This window comes from Bubalus bubalis, chromosome 17 (assembly GCF_019923935.1).
Source record: "Bubalus bubalis isolate 160015118507 breed Murrah chromosome 17, NDDB_SH_1, whole genome shotgun sequence".
Classification (NCBI taxonomy): domain Eukaryota; kingdom Metazoa; phylum Chordata; class Mammalia; order Artiodactyla; family Bovidae; genus Bubalus; species Bubalus bubalis.
Genome location: NC_059173.1, coordinates 30701569 through 30719563, shown reverse-complemented (window position 1 = coordinate 30719563; position 17995 = coordinate 30701569). Strand labels below are relative to the sequence as shown.

The window sequence follows — 17995 nt, the reverse complement described above, 5'->3', positions numbered from 1 at the left end:
CCAATTTAATCACATGACTAAAAGCTTTATTCATGTACTGAACTTTATGTAAATCTACTTACCACAACAAAACAATATGTGCATTCTAAATCTTGTTGAAAATTACCTGATCCTGGAAAATATTGTTAAAGTTTTTACTGGTTCTATACTGGCCAAGGATATTTAAGAAAGATCTAGAACATCTTGTTACACCATAAAGCAAGGAAACTCTGCAAAACTATCAGCACTGGGTCAAAGACTCAGAAACCAATTTGAGAAGAATCACTTTAAATAAAGATGAGGAAATGTGAACATCAGTAAGAATAATATCTACAAAAGACTTAAATATATACATTTTTAAATCCATAAATTAGCAATGACAGTTAATAGAAACATGTGATTGCTTTTGAAAGATGCCATTTGATGGCTTTTTGATAGGAGTCAAGTAATTATTTTGAAAACTGGTCAATAAAGGAAAATAAACAAGCTTTTTTCCTGCCTTTCCTATATGAACTCTACTCAGTGTGATAATTAAGGGAGGTTTTTCTTTTTGGAAAAAACTCCAGCTAATAAATGATGAAATAATACAGATTCAGAATTATAACCAGTCTTGCAACACCAAGTGAATTAATGAATCAAGACAACAATGGTTAACTAATGCTAACAACACAAAAAGAGAGAGAAGATGGCCAGAAGTTACCTTTCAAATGGGGATACTCAACATCACCTATGCAGTATTCACGCCAAAAAAGCTAATGTGAACCTCAACAAGCATCTAGATCTAATTATCATTTTATGAAGAATATAGGCAATGTGTTAAATGCCACAGTGATGCAATCATCAAATTCCAAACTGTGGGAATCTTTTCAAGAAAATTAGAGATACCAAGGGAACATTTCATGCAAAGATGGGGACAATAAAGGACAGAAACATTATGGACCTAAGAGAAGCAGAAGATAGTAAGAAGAGAGGGGAAGAATACACAGAAAAACTATACAAAAAGGGTCTTAATGACCCAGATAATCATGATGGTGTGTTCACTCACCTAGAGCCAGACATCCTGGAGTGCAACGTCAAGTGGACCTTAGGAAGCATAACTATGAACAAAGCTAGTGGAGGTGATGGAATTGCAGCTGAGCTATTTCAAATCCTAAAAGATGATGCTGTGAAAGGGCTGCACACATATTTTGCAATATGCCAGCAAATTTGGAAAATTCGGCAGTGGCCACAGGACTGGAAAAAGGTCAGTTTTCATTCCAATTCCAAAGAAAGGCAATGCCAAAGAATGTTTAAACTACCACAAAATTGCACTCATCTCACACACTAACAAAGTAATGCTCAAAATTCTGCAAGCTGGGCTTCAACAGTACATGAACTGGGAGCTTCCAGATGCTCAAGCTGGATTTAGAAAAGGCAGAGAAACCAGAGATCAAATTGCCAATATCCACTGGATCATGGGAAAAATAACAGAATTACAGAAAAAACATCTACTTCTGCTTCACTGGGGCTTCCCTGATAGCTCAGTTGGTAAAGAATCTGCTTGCAAAGCAGGAGATCTTAGTTCAATTCCTGGGAGGGGAAGATCCGCTAGAGAAGGAATAGGCTATCCACTCCAGTATTCTTGGGCTTCGCTTGTGGCTCAGCTGGTAAAGAATCTGCCTACAATGTGGGAAACCTGGGTTTGATTCCTGGGTTGGGAAGATCCCCTGGAGAAGGGAAAGGCTACCCACTCTGGTATTCTGTCTTAGAGAATTCCATGGATTGTATAGTCCATGGGGTTGCAAAGAGACAGACAGGACTTAGCAACTTTCACTTTCACACTTCATTGACTACTCTAAAGCTTTGATTGTGTGGATCACAACAAACTGTGGAAAATTCTTCAACAGATGGGAATATCAGATCTTACCTGTCTCCTGAGATACCCATATGCAGGTCAAGAAACAACAATTAGAACCAGGCATGGGACAATGGACTGGGTTCCAAACTGGGAAAAGAGTATGCCAAGGCTGTATATTGCCACCCTGCATATTTAACTTATATGCAAGCACATTATACAAAATGCCAGGCTAGATGAAGCACAAGCTGGAATCAAGATTGCTGGGAGAAATATCAATAACCTCAGATATGCAGATGACACCACACTATGGCAGAAAGCAAAGAGAAACTAAAGAGACTTTTGATGAAAGTGAAAGAGGAGAGTGAAAGTGTTGCCTTAAAACTCAACATTCAAAAAACTAAGGTCATGGCATCCTGTCCCATCACTTCATGGCAAATAGATGGGGGTTTCAATGGAAACAGTGAGAGACTTTATTTTCTTGGGCTCCAAAATCACTGCAGATGGTGACTGCAGCCATGAAACTAAAACACACTTGCTTCTTGGAAGAAAAGCTATGGCAAAGCTAGACAGCATATTAAAAAGCAGAGACATTAGTTTTCTGACAGAGGTAAGTATAGTCAAAGCTATGATTGTTCCAGTAGTCATGCATGGATGTGAGATTTGGACATAAAGAAAGCTGAGCACTGAAGAATTGATGCTTTTGAAACTGTGGTGTTGAAGAAGACTCTTGAAAGCCCCTTGGACTGCAAGATCACACCAGTCAATCCTAAAGGAAATCAGTCCTGAATATTCATTGGAAGGACTGATGCTGAAGCTGAAGCTCCAATGCTTTAGCCACCTCATGTGAAGAACTGGCTCATTGTAAGACCCTGATGCTGGGAATAATTGAAAGCAGGAGGAGAAGGGACGACAGAGAATGAGCTGGCATCACCAACTCAACTGACATGTGTTTGAGAAAGCACCTGGAGACGGTGAAGGACAGGGAAGGCTGTCATGCTGTAGTTCATGGGGTCGCAAAGAGTGGGACATGACTGAGCGACTGAACTGACTGACAGACTGTGGGAAACTCTATATCACCTTATAAAAGGCTTAAGATATATGTTAACCAACTGGATATATGGGGCTCATTTTTATCCTGATTCAAATTGTGAAAAAAGCAGATGATGTTAGAAACAAATTAATGTTAACTTGCCTATATATGATAATAATACTGTGGCTATATTTAAACCAAGAGAATTATTCTTTCAAAATACAAACTGAAATATTTACAGATGAAATAACAGGATGTGATGTATCTGCTTGAAAATAATGGTGAGGGGCAGAAGGACAGAGATAAAATGACATTCCTCTTATCAGTCATTAATAAAGTTGGCTTAAGGGTCCTGGAGGGTCTCCATATTATTCTGTCCTTATTTTTATTTAAAATATTTCTTAATGAAAATTAAAAATAATTTACTTCCATTTCAAACTGAAAAGTAGGATCATAAATTAAACTTAAAATGAATTGTGTGGAGTTTTGCGGCAAAACAACAAAGTCAGTTTCCTCCATTTGGTCTTGTAACAACAATAAAAACAAAATTAAACAAGATTTTCTCAAGGGATAATTTAAACAGGGACTACATGCCTGTTTGTAAAAAATATATTAATGAAGATTTCTTTTGAAAAATTCAGGGATCACCTATGATTTCCATTCACTGTAAATAAATAGCCAGCTTTCCCAGATGGCACAGTAGTAAAGAATCACCTGCCAATGCAGAAAGCACAAGAGACACAGTCCTTCCAGGATTCAAGTCCTTTTCTTGATTTTCATCATCAGTGAGGACAGTACCCACGGTTGGTCATCAGAATCAATTCGATAGCTATTAATGTGCTTGAAAATAGTTATTAAGTTCATTCAGTTTTCTTTTCTAGTAGGAAAAAAAAAAGCTAATTTTCTAAACTTTTTCCACTGTCAAGGTCCTACCTTTTCACATTCCAATCATGATGTGACTCTGCTTTGTCACCTCTTTAAAAACTACGTATCAGTTTTACATAACATATGCATGTGTATGCACTAAGTCACTCCAGTACTGTCTGACTCTTTGTGACCCTATGGACTGTAGCTCTCTAGGCTCCTCTGCTGCTGCTGCTGCTGCTAAGTCGCTTCAGTAGTGTCCAACTCTGTGCGACCCCATAGATGGCAGCCCACCAGGCTCCACCGTCCCTGGGATTCTCCAGGCAAGAACACTGGAGTGGGTTGCCATTTCCTTCTCCAATGCGTGAAAGTGAAAAGTGAAAAGTGAAAGTGAAGTCGCTCAGTCATGTCCGACTCTTAGCGACCCCATGGACTGCATGCAGCCTACCAGGCTCCTCAGTCCATTGAATTCTCCAGGCAAGAATACCGGAGTGGCTTGCCCTGCCCTCCTCCAGGGGATCTTCTAGACCCATGGATCAAACTTGCATCTCCTGCATTTCAGGCTGGTTCTTTACCATCGAGCCACCAGGGAAGCCCACACATACGTATATTTCTTTCCTTTTGGACTTTCTTCCCATTCAGGTCACCACAGAGCACTGAGTAAGTTCCCTGTACTATACAGTAGGTGCCCTTCAGTTATCTATTTTATACATAATATCAATAGTGTATATGTGCCAATCCCAGTCTCCCTATTCATTTCATATCCCCCTTTTTTCCCTTAGTATACATATGTTTGTTCTCTACATCTATGTCTCTATTTCTGCTTTGCAAGTAAGATCATCTATACCATTTTTATAGATTCCACAGGCATTAATAAACAATATTTGTTTTCCTCTTTCTGACTTACTTCACTCTGTTTGACAGCCTCTGTGATGACCTAAATGGGAAGGAAATCCAAAAGAAGAGGGAATGTATGTGACTGTAAAGCTGATTTACTTTGCTGCACAGCAGAAACTGACACAACATTGTAAAACAACTATACTCCAAAAAGAAAAATATGAAACCCACATAACCCAAGACCTCTCTTTAAATACATTATTTTGCCTTTTTATACTTAGTATTTGAAGCTATTATATACATGCACAGATAAAAATTCTCTTTTTGCACACCTTAAATAATTATATCATGGGTGGTGATCTATGTTATAGATTGTCATATAGCACTTATACATGAGCTTCCTTTCTTCTAGGCAATAAATTACTTCACGTTGTTTTCATTTATTATGAAGTTTACCACATACTAAATTATAATTTCAAGTGGTTATATTCTTAATATTCTGTCCTATCCACCATGAGGCTTCCCTGGTGGCTCAGTGGTAAAGAAGCCCCAGCCAATGCAAGAGACACAAGAGATGTGGTTTTGATCCCTGGGCCAGGAAGATCCCTTGGAAGAGGAAATGTCAACCCACTCCAGTATTCTTGCCTGGAGAATCCCATGGGCAGTGGAGCCTGGTAGGCTACAGTCTGAAGGGTTGCAAAGAGATGCCCATAACAGCAACTAAACATGCCCACACACCTATCAACCAACATATATAACAAGACATTTTAAATGTAAATGCCAATATATAAATGAATCTTGAATGATATTTCTAAACCTAACATTTACTGTCAGATCACCTTGTCCAAAATATGGAGATGATATATAAAATCAATAAAGATGTATTTAAAGAAATGGCTGAATCAAACTCATCCATTTAATGTATCAAAAATAACACAGTTGTTGCGGATTCTGTTATTAAAACTCTCAGAATTAATATTCTGTAACCTCTAAAACCCCCCAAAATATATCCATTTATTGATGCTAAACTGCCCAGATGGTACAACATCAGAAATGAATTTAGTTTCATCAGAAGACATGGAAGAATATTCAATCATCTCCTAAGAACAGACAGAAATAATTCACAAACTGTGGGCTGATCTGTCTCATATTTTGAAAGGCTGATGTCCCGGCCTTATTAATCCGTATTTCAGAGTTGTTTTTTTAGTAATAATAACTGACTCTCATCAGGCACTGTATCTATCAGATCTAGTCCCTTAAATCTATTTCTCACTTCCACTGTGTAATCATAAGGGATATGATTTAGGTCATACCTGAATGGTCTAGTCATTCTGCCTCTTGAGAAACCTATATGCAGGTCAGGAAGCAACAGTTAGAACTGGATACAGAACAACAAACTGGTTCCAAATAGGAAAAGGAGTACGTCAAGGCTGTATATTGTCACCCTGCTTATTTAACTTCTATGCAGAGTACATCATGAGAAACGCTGGGCTGGAAGAGGCACAAGCTGGAATCAAGATTGCCAGGAGAAATATCAATAACCTCAGACATGCCGATGACACCACCCTTATGGCACAAAGTGAAGAGGAACTAAAAAGCCTCTTGATGAAAGTGAAAGTAGAGAGTGAAAAAGTTGGCTTAAAGCTCAACATTCAGAAAATGAAGATCATGGCATCTGGTCCCATCACTTCATGGGAAATAGATGGGGAAACAGTGGAAACTGTCAGACTTTATTTTCTTGGGCTCCAAAATTACTGCAGATGGTGACTGCAGCCATAAAATTAAAAGACACTTCATCCTTGGAAGGAAAGTTATGACCAACCTAGATAGCATATTCAAAAGCAGAGACATTACTTTGCCAACAAAGGTCTGTATAGTCAAGGCTATGGTTTTTCCAGTGGTCATATATGGATGTGAGAGTCGGACTGTGAAGAAAGCTGAGTGCCGAAGAATTGCTGCTTTTGAACTGTAGTGTTGGAGAAGACGCTTGAGAGTCCCTTGGACTGCAAGGAGATCCAACCAGTCCATTCTGAAGGAGATCAGCCCTGGGATTTCTTTGGAAGGAATGATGCTAAAGCTGAAACTCCAGTACTTTGGCCACCTCATGCGAAGAGTTGACTCATTGGAAAAGACTCTGATGCTGGGAGGGATTGGGGGCAGGAGGAGAAGGGGACGACAGAGGATGAGATGGCTGGATGGCATCACTGACCTGATGGACTTGAGTCTGGGTGAACTCTGGGAGTTGGTGATGGACCAGGAGGCCTGCAATTCATGGGGTCGCAAATAGTCGGACATGACTGTGACTGAAGTGAAGTGAACTGAACTGAACTGACTCAAGTATTTTCTCAATGTGGTCTGCCCTTTTCCTAAAACTAAGAGTTTAGTATTATGTTTGGTTATAGAAAATTAATAGATAATTTAAAAAATTTTTTTAAATCACTGACTATGCATATCACAAATAATATGGTGAAACTAAATTATTCATATGAAACACAAATTAATGCATTTAGTGTCTTGGTAACATAGTCTAATTAGGGGAGGAAGTATTACCTCTTTCCATTCCACACAAACTAGCCTAAAAGTATCTTTATAAATACATTCATCCCTTAATTCAGAATATAAACTTGTATGAACAATGGGAATTCTATATAAATATTGGTTTGTTTAAAACTTTTAGTAGCTGGTTATTCGACCAGCATTTGTACCACTAAATCAGGATATATAAATCCTGGCTTAATTTCTAATTATTTCATTGCTTAGGACAAAGAAAATTTGAGATACACAATTGTTCATCTACAAATAGAAAAAAAAATCTGGAAAATTAACTTTTCTAGCTAATAAATGTACTTAAAATATATTCTGAAAAACCTCAAGAATATTATAGAACTCTAAAATAAAGTTCTATACTCTACTAAATGCTCAGATTTCTGTACAGAAAAAGAATGGCTAAAGTACTGTTACTTATTTCTTTACTGTATTATTTCTTCATGTACTTAACTGTTGCTGGATTAGTTATAGCTGTATAACCTGTTCATAAGCTGACAATCTCCCTAAATATTCTCTCCAAGTGTTACTAGAAGCAGTTAACAGTCTCATCTTGAGCTAGTGTTCATAATACTGTGACAAAGTTATAGAAAAACCTACAGTCCCTGAACAAGTGAAGTCTAAATGTCTTGCGTGCATGCTGAGTCACTTCAGTTGTGTCTGATTCTGTGAGACCCTATGGACTGTAGCCTGCCAGGTTCCTCTGTCAACGGGATTCTCCAGGAAAGAAGACTGAAGTGGGTTACCGTTTCCTTCTCCAGGGAATCTTCCCAACCCAGGGTTCGAACCTATGTCTCTTATGTCTCCTGCATTGGCAAGCGGGTTCTTTACCAGTCATGACACCTAGGAAGCCCCTTAAATATCTGAGTTTTCACATTTATGGGTGGAATTAAAAATGACTACTGCAAATAGTTCTATTTCATTCAGACCATGTCTTTTTTCTTAAAAATATTTTCTTTGTTGCATTTAAAATTCACTGCCCTTATTCATCTTTCAGGCACAGAAATTAATATTTATGATCACTAAATCAAAGCAGCATGCCTAGACCAGATTAGATTAGCATATATTTCCCTCTCTGACTTTCTCAGGAACATGGTAAAAGAAATTTATAATTTGGAAGCATTTTTATTCTATGCATAGTGCCTTTTTAGAACTGGAATCCATGTGCCTTTCTTTCAGGGAAAAACAGTATGGTTCAAAATTAAAACCAAGTTATAAATCATTAGTTCTGGTTTTACCTACTGTCTACAGCAATGTATTACCTTATTTTATCAACACTAACCCAATAAATAAAAACCACATTTTGAGCACGTTCTGGTTCATATTTAATATATATGTATCCAAAGAAAAACCTACATTGAATGCATTAATATAGGTAACCCCATTACCCTACAGCTCAAATATGTTGAAGATCCATCTAGCTACTCTTTCTGGAGCTTTAGGAAGGATGCTCGGGTAAACAGGGAGTTCCAGGCTGCTGCCACATAGCTTGGATAAGAGAAGATTCCAGCAGTTCTAAGGGGTCACATGGCACCCCAATCACAAGTAAACCTGAAATAGTCAAAGATCTGCACAAAGATCAGGAAGCATCTTTGTCTTCCTTTGTCTACAACTGGTGGGGCGAGGGAACATAACATGAAATAAATGTATAAATAAACATTTTAAAATGTGATACAACAGCAAAGTTATAACAGTTGTCATTAATAAGGAAAAATCAGAGAGCAAGCATCCCATTTCTATAAGACAAGTAAAACCTTACACGAAGGACAAGTCTTTTGCCAGTATTTTGAGTCTTACACATTTATCTCTGAAAACAGATTCACATAAAAGGCCAGTGTAATACTCCATATTAAAACATAAGTATCCATTTGAAAATAACTTGAAAATGTATCCAGAAAGTCAATTTTGACTTTAATATACAACTACTTAATAATATCACTCTAACGGTGACCTCTCTATGGCTACACTTGAACTCAAATCAATTTGTATAATTTAATGATTGGAGATTATCTCATTTCAATTTCATTTAATATTTCAAAAGTGTTAATAAAATCATTTAAATGTCTCAGGTTCTTTTCACAAGTACATAAGTCTATCCTCATCATCTGATCCTTTATTTCCCAGAGCTTGTCTTTCTTCTCTCTTCAAATACTAGAGTTTCTCTTTTTCTATTTATATCAGCTGTTGTCTCCTTGAATTATCTCAAAAGTTCAGTGTCAACTAGAGGGCGCCGTAGAGAGGGTGAAGTGTGTCCCTAAAGATAAAATGCCACCTTCCACCTCATCAAAAAGGAGAATTCATCTCTGATCCTTTGATTTAGCAAGCAGGATTCAGGTTCTAATATCATCTCAAAACACACAGATGTTCAACTCATTCATTTATTAACCCCATTTATTGACTATCAACTCTGTTCCAGCATTATCTTAAGCACTGTACATACAGTTAAGTGTAGTGGTTACTGCCAGGGCATTGGCTTCCTGGGCATATAGCCAGATCTTAAACAAAGAGATTAAAATCTGTATGATTAAACAGTTCCTAGAACAGACTAGAAGCTTAATTCTTGGGTGAAAGAATGAACATCAATATTAATTACATATTGTGATAAGTACTATAGGAAAAAAAGAGATTACTTTGAGAGAAGATAACAATATTAAATGCATCTCTGTGGGAATGTTATATAACCTGAGACCTAAGCAGAATTTTTACAAGAATGTGCAGAGATTTGAGGTGAAAGAGTTTGGTACATCTGAGAAAGTGAAAGAATGTTAGTGAAATGGGTTTAGCTTGGTAGATGAGCAAGACCATAGTATAAATAGGCAGGAACCAAATACTAATAAGACCCTAAAGTCATGTTAGTAATTTTTAACTTTATCTTCATTATAATGAAGAGTCATTGGAGTATATTCAGCAATGTGGCCAGAAAAGCACATAAAACAGTCAAAAAATAGAGCTACGATATGATCCAGCAATCCCACTCCTGGGCATGTGCTGTGCTCAGTCGTTAGTCGTGTCAGACTATTTGCAACCCCATTGACAGTAACCCACCAGGATCCTTGTGGAATTTTCCAGGCAACAATACTGAAGTGTGTTGCCATTTCCTACTCCAGGGGATCTTCCCAAACCCAGGGACTGAACCTACGTTTCTTGTGTCTCCTGCATTGGCAGGTGGGTTCTTTACCACTGAGCCAGCTGAGAAGCCACTCCTGGGCAAATATTCAGGGAAAACCATTATTCAAAAAGATGGACCCTGATGTTCATTGCAGCACTATTTACGATAGCCATGATATGAAAACTACCTAAATGTCCATCTATAGAAAAATGGATAAAGATGTGGTGTATATATACATATATATACAATGAAATATATTCAGTCATCAAAAAATTAAATAATGCCATTTGCAGCAACATGGATGGACCTAGAGATTGTCATATTAAGTGAAATAAGTCAGACAAATATCATATGATATCACTTATATGCGGAATCTAAAAAAAATGACACAAATGAACTTGTTTACAGAGTTCATTTGAAAATGAACAAATGAACCAGACTCACAGACACAGAAAACAAACTTATGATTACCAAAGGGTAAACAGAATGAAATATAAATTAGAAGCTTGGGATTAATATCCACACACTAGTACATATAGAATAGATAAACAACAAGGACCTACTGTGTAGCACAGGGAACTCGATTCAATATCCTGTAACATTCTATGTGGGAAAAAAGTCTGAAAGAGTGGATATATGTATACATATAACTGAACTTTGCTGTACACCTGAAATTAACACAATATTGTAAATCAACTATACCCCAATATAAAGCAATGACTAAATTTAAAGAAATTAATAAAAGCATTCAAAGTTTCTGGCTCCTTTATGGAAAATGGATGGAAGAGAAACAAGTACAGAAATGGAAGGATGAGCACATGAGCCTGGAGACTTGACAAGGACACAGAAGAGTGGCTAGAAGTAAAAGTCATTTAGATGGTAGAAATCCTAGAAGAGGGGTCAAGAGTGAAAGAGTCAGCAGAGGGCAAGATGCTAAGCCCTTTATTCCATGAAAAAGAAGGATACTTCAGAGCAATCCAACACACTGGAATCTGCATTTACTCTAAGCAGTTCTGTGTTTCAGTTTTTCACTCCCCATGGGTAGAGCAAAGCTCTCCCTTCTCAAAGCAGGAAGAAACTTGCTCAGTTTGTATGGTGATGACTGACTTTCCCACAGAGTGTTCTCACTCTCAGGACTGGAGACCAGGACAGAGAACCTGACACCAGCCTCTGATTGCTGCAGTCAATGTCTGCAAACTGATCCTGGAGAAGGGCTAGTGGCTGGCTCCCGGCTCCGCTGTCTTTGCAAGAAAGCAAGGTGCCTTCTCCTGGTAGGAATAAGCTTCTGGTTTTTCCCTTGAACCTTTAAAGCACGCTGCTCCCTGAACAGGCTGGTATTTTGGCAACGGTGGTCCTCAGTACTTCCAAGTTTGGTGGTGGATACTCTTTTGAGAAAAATCACCTATGACCATGTACACAAAGCGTTCATACTATTTTAGGAAGTACACAGGCCCATTGAAGCTGAATCACAGACCCAGGAATGGTTAGCAATAGAATTCAATGACATGTAAGGTTAATCAGGTCTGCTAATACCAAACTTCAGGATAAATGATGTGGGAAACACAAAGCAAATGCTCTCACCCCCAAAATAAAAACTAGCATAATGAGCCTAGACTCTAATTGGCATGCTAATCCAAACCATCTCCTCATAAGTAACCACAGAGACTTATGACAAAGCTTTGGTATCAAAAGACTTGAGTTCAGCTGAACCATACATGAATGAATCATGAAAAAGTCTTTCAATGTCTCTAAGATTTAGGAATCTCATTACAAAGCAAGGTTAATAACAACCATCCTTGCCTGTTCAAACTTTTGCATGGGGCAATATGTAATACTTATACATTTTTTAGATGTTCTTATTTGCATATTTACTCAAATCTTACTTAAACTAGTTTCCAAGGAGTCACTTCACTCACCTTGGACTGGAAATATAGTCTTCTTAAGGTCTGAGCTGCTGATATCAGAAAGGGCTTTTCACATTACAACAGAACATACAGGCATTATGTGAACACAATCTATTTCTATAAATTGTACATCCACAATGTTTTAGTTTATTTTATTCTAAATATGCTTCCTAGTTCAAATTGCATTTCATTTTCAGAGCATAGTTAAGCCAAGTTACCCTTGGACTATGGCTTCCCCGGTGGCTCAGCAGTAAACAATCTGCCTGCAATGGAGAAGACAGAAGTTCGATCCCTGGATTGGGAAGATCCCCTAGAGGAGGGTGTGGCAACCCACTCCAGTATTCTTGCCTGTAGAATCCCATGGACAGAGGAAACTGGCAGGCTATAGCCCATAGGGTAACAAAGAGTCAGACACTATGGAAGCGACTAAGCATGTACGCACCCTTGGAATATACTCACACAGCTCGATATCATGTGTAAGTATGGATATGATGTGTGGGCATTGAACTTGACCCATTACAAAAAGAAAGAAGCATTGTCGCTTACCTCTGTCACTGTCGTAGAGGTAGGCAAACTTGTCCCACTGGTAGTACTCAATCAAGCTGAGGAGGGCTCCTTTGAGGTCCGGTCTCATCTGAATGACAAATGGATGGGTGCCATCTGTTGGGAAGCTGGGAGTGATGAAGGACACATGGAGCGTGCCACAAAATGATGTGATGGTGTTTACTGACTTCTTGTCATAAAATCCAAAAATAGCATAGACTCCTCTTGAAAACTGGGAGCAGACTAGAAGAACAGGGGAAATAGAAAGATAAGTCATTGAAATTGGCATATAATCACATGCATTTGCTTGAAGCTAATGTCATTTTATATAATATACAAAAGAATCAACAAATTAAAACAGAAAGAGAGCTGATAATTCATCAAATTTATGAAGACTTACTCTATTTGAGAAATACAAAGATTTATAAAGCATTAAAAAATAATTCTGGTTTGGGACTATATCAAACTTAAAAGTTGTTGCACAGTGAAAGAAACTATCAACAAATCTAAAAAGGCAGCCTACTGAATGGGAGAGGATTATTTGCAAATCATATATCTGATTGGGGTTAATATCCAGCATATACAAATAACTCATATAGCTCAACAAAAAATGAAAACAACCCAATTAAAAAGTGGGCAGAGGACCTGAGTAGATATTTTTCCCAAAAATACATACAGATGGCCCAACAGACACATGAAAAGATGTTCAATATCATTAATATTGCTGCTGCTGCTGCTGCTGCTGCTAAGTCGCTTCAGTCATGTCTGACTCTATGTGACCCCATAGACAGCAGCCCACCAGGCTCCCCCGTCCCTGGGATTCTCCAGGCAAGAACACTGGAGTGGGTTGCCATTCCCTTCTCCAATGCATGAAAGTGAAAAGTGAAAGTGAAGTCACTCAGTCGTGTCCGACTCTTAGCGACCCCATGGACTGTAGCCCACCAGGCTCCTCCGTCCATGGGATTTTCCAGGCAAAAGTATTAGGGAAATGTAAATCAAACCCCACAATGAGATATCACCTCACACCCATTAAAGTGGGCATCATCAAAACACAACAAATAACAAGTGTTGGCAATATATGGAGAAAGGCAAACCCTTGCACAGTGTTAGTAGAAATGTAAATTTGTACAGCAACTATGGAAAACATTACAGTGGTTCCTCAAAAAATTAAAAGTAGAACTACCATTAAGCAATTCTACTTCTGGGTACTTTTCTAAAGTAATGCACCCCTATACTGTTCACAGCAGTGTTATTCATAATAGCCAAGACATGGAAACAACATAAGTGACCATCAACATATAAGTAGGTAAAGAAGATGTGGTGTGTATATATATAAGGAAATATTACTCAGCTATAAAAAAAAAAAAGGAAGAAAATCATGGATAGACCTAAAGCATATTGTGCTAAGTGAATAAGCAAATACTGTATGACTTCACTTATATGTGGAATCTAAAAGACAAAACAATTATGTGAATATAACGAAACAGAAACAGATACAGAGGATAAAGAGATGATCACCAGTGGGGTGGGGATAAGGGGTGCAGATGAGTGAAATATGTGAAGGGAATCAAGAGGTACGAATTCCAGTTGCAAGATAAATGAGTCATAGGGATAAAATGTATATTGTGAGGAATATAGTCAATAGTACTTTGTATGGTGACAGACGGACTTATCATGGTGATTATTTTGTAATACACAGAAATAAGGAATTATGTTGTGCACCAGGCAGTAACATAGCACTGTAGGTCACTTATACATGAAACACAAACAAACTCATAGAAAAAAAGATTGTATTTGTGGTCGCCAGAGATGAGGAGTGGGGAAAGGGAGAATTGGATGAAAGGAGTCAAATGTATGAAATTCCTATTATAAGATAAAGAAGTATTAGGGATGTAACGTGAAGTGAAGTGAAGTGAAGTGAAAGTGTTTGTCGCTCAGTTCTGCCTCTTTGTGATCCCATGGACTGTAGCCCACCAGGTTTCTCTGTCCATGGTATTTTCCAGGCAAGAACACTGGAGTGGTTAGTCATTGCCTTTGCCAGGGAATATTTCTGACTAGGGACCGAACCTGTTCCATGTGCATTGGCAGGTATGTTCTTCACCATCTGAGCCACAAGGAAAGCCCAAGGATGTAATGTAAGACATAATAAATGTAATTAACACTGCAGAATGTTATATATGAAAGTTGTTAAGAGAGGAAACCCTAATAGCTCTCATCTCAAAATTTTTACATTTTTCTTTTATTTTGTATCTATGTGATATGATGAATGTTCACCAAACTTAACTGTGGTCAACATTTCATGATATACGTAAGTCAAATCATTATGCTGTCTGCCTTAAACTCATACAGTGCTGTATGTCAATTACATCTCAATAAAACAGGGCTTCCCTGGTGGCTCAGATGGTAAAGAATCTGCCTGCAAAGCAGGAGACCCAGATTTGACCTGTGAGTCAGGAAGATCCCCTGGAGAAGGGAATGTCTACAAACTTCAGTATCATGCCTTGGAAAATTTTATGGACAGAGAAGCCTAGTGGCCTACAGTCCATGGGATTTCAAAGAGTTGTACATGACTGAGCAACTAACACTTTCAGAACTGGAAGAAAAAAGAAAACATGCACATTATTATTTAACAGACTATGTAAATGTAAACATATTTTAGGATAGCTTTATAAAAAAAAGAGTACAAATAAAAATCATTAATTGTAAGAAGAACTAACTGCCATTATCTGGGATTTATATATATTCATGAGAGTTCATTCCTTATATTAGCTGATTCTTTTAAAAGGCTTTATTGTGCTAATAATGCTTTTATACTACACAATTGGTGTGCTTATGAAAAGTCCAATGCTGACCAAAACCTCTGTGAGAGAAGATAGAAGCAGGCCTGCCATCACGCATAGACACATGTCACCCGAAAAGGACATCTCTCGCCTTCAGAGACTGAGTCAAGTGGCAGCTGAATGAAGCTCAGAAATCCTAACCTTTTTTAACCTTTCCTATGAACTTAATTTATGCACGTGTCTACTTCACATGAGACAAAATATTATCAAAATGCTTTGGCTTAGAATCATTCTTAGAGGAAAAAATACAATATTTTATTGGGAAGTCCCCATCACTCCCACAATCCCTTGTTCTTTGCCCCTACTTGTATTTCAGTTAAGGACCTTATCCCAAACCCTCCCCCGCAGTCAGACCATCACTAAGTCATGGTCATTCGAATACCTAAATGTACTCCAAGGTGGTCCCCTTATGTCTTTCTCTGCTCTAACCAGTTCACTAACAGCATATGTTATGTACCTGGTGCTTGCCCTGTGGCCTGGCATGGTACATTAACTTACCTATTTCTCGTGATAACCCTCAAAATAGGAACTATTATTATTTACAAATTGCTGATAGGAAAATTAAAATGTAGGAAGACGAAGTGACTTAACCAGTCAGACATCTAGTAAATGAGAGATGCTGTATTAAAACCCAAACAGTTGGGATTCAGAGTCCACACTCTATATTAATGGATAATATTGTGTTTCTCACTCGGATTAGTGGAATACCTACCCAGTGTTCTTCCTTCATCCAGTTATGCCCCTTTCATTCAATTCTCCACAATTTAACCAGAATAATTTTTGAAACACAAATTTAATCCTATCTTTCTGAGAAGTAGGGTTCCTTTGTCCAAGACTAACCCCTGCAACACACAATACAAACCACACGTCCCAGTACTTAAGACAACAAATTCAGGTCAACTACATGCTTTGAGTGGATGAATAACTGATGTTTTTTAATTTCAAAGTTTATTTCAATCCAAAATATGAAAGTCAGCTATCCAAACTTCCTTTTATATTGATTAAACTTCATTTAAAGGATAAAGCCATTACTATCATATTTCACTTTAATTTAGTCATAAAATAAAAGATCTATAGAAAAAGTAGACTTGTTTAATAAATAAGAGTATTATTTATTTTCATAAGTAAAGATCATTGTTTCATTATAAGAAAATTGCCAAAGATTATAATAGCTAACTGCAGGCAATCAATACATGATAGGCAATAATTTCTAATGACTACTGTGTGATATGAAATGAAAGGAAAGCCAGATTAATTAGTTATTTCTTTGAGTGGCCTTTATTCATCAAATATTCCTATTTTCCTTTAAATATTTATTAGTCTTCAACTCATTTCTGCCTTTCTAACATAAGACATGTTCTGGGAGTTTAGGTGTAATATGTCATTGTGTAATGTGTCTAGGTCTGCGTAATGTATGAATTGCCATCTTTACTACCAATTTTCTGCACAACAGATTAATATATCTCAGAAAATAACTGTGTGTATTTATTTACATTTATTTTAAAACTTTAACATAAAGCAAAGATGAGATTCCTAACATATTCACACTTATAGTTCTGTCCTGGTCTGAGTACAGAACTGGAAAACCACCTTTAATGTGTCTGACTCTGTTCATTGCTCACATACATGCAAAAGCCCTTTCACTATTAAAACCCATCTAGGCAAATTCTGCCAAGATTTATTTTATACACGTATGTATGTGTACTTACATGTATATCTTAAGTCTCAAGCTTGTTCAGAAATTGTTGATTCCACAAGACATAAAAATGAGAAGTTGCTCTAAAATTCTCTCTAGATTTATTTTATTTCATTTCCTGCAAAGTATTGGCATATCACCTAAATACTATAGGAATATCAGGCAACATGATTTACTAATGAGGCTTCCTCATCCATTCTCAGTGAATCACTCGGTAAAACAGGCCAGTGTTTGAATACACAGTCTAAATAAGGAGCCATTACCTTTCATTTTCCATTTGTTTTAGACTCTGGAGTAAGTTGTCAAGGGACCTCCTGGTTATCATGACCATCTGGAAACACCTGGCATTGGTCCAACAATATGCACAAGCTGCACAAGACTTCATCAGAAATGACAATTCACTAACTCAGGAGGTACTTGCAAAAAGTGCAGGCAGTTCAGCTGATTTTCCAGGCAGTTCAGCTGATTTCTCAGTGACCATAATTGCAGAACCATGGCCACTTCCTCCTAACTATTCAGCCACCTCTTAACCTCCCCCCTTGTCCTTCATCTCTTCATGACACATATTCAGTTGTCCACTTGCCCATACCCTCTATTTTTTAGGTTTTTCCTCTCTTGGTGTCCCTTTACCACACACACAATGAGCCCCATTTAGCCAATACAGCTCCTCTCCTTGACCTCATGTCTGTCATTGTTCCTGTCCCCAAGCATGATAAGATGACATTGCAATTTATACCCAGGACTCAGTCAGAATGTTGACTTGAGCTAAAGTGTTTCATTTACCCAATTTGCAAGACCACCTCAACAAGAAA

The 17995-nt window shown here is 37.7% G+C and overlaps 1 protein-coding gene across 5 annotated transcripts in view; it reads right to left on the bottom strand.

The window, feature by feature from the left end:
- GRIA2 (glutamate ionotropic receptor AMPA type subunit 2) overlaps window positions 1–17995 on the bottom strand; it is a 178705-nt gene that overhangs the window by 80609 nt on the left and 80101 nt on the right. For all 5 annotated transcript variants that reach the window (XM_006078205.4, XM_025267968.3, XM_025267967.3 and 2 more), the window contains exon 3: window positions 12651–12890. In XM_006078205.4, coding sequence (XP_006078267.1) covers window positions 12651–12890 — 240 coding nt within the window. The remainder of the gene's footprint in view (window positions 1–12650; window positions 12891–17995) is intronic.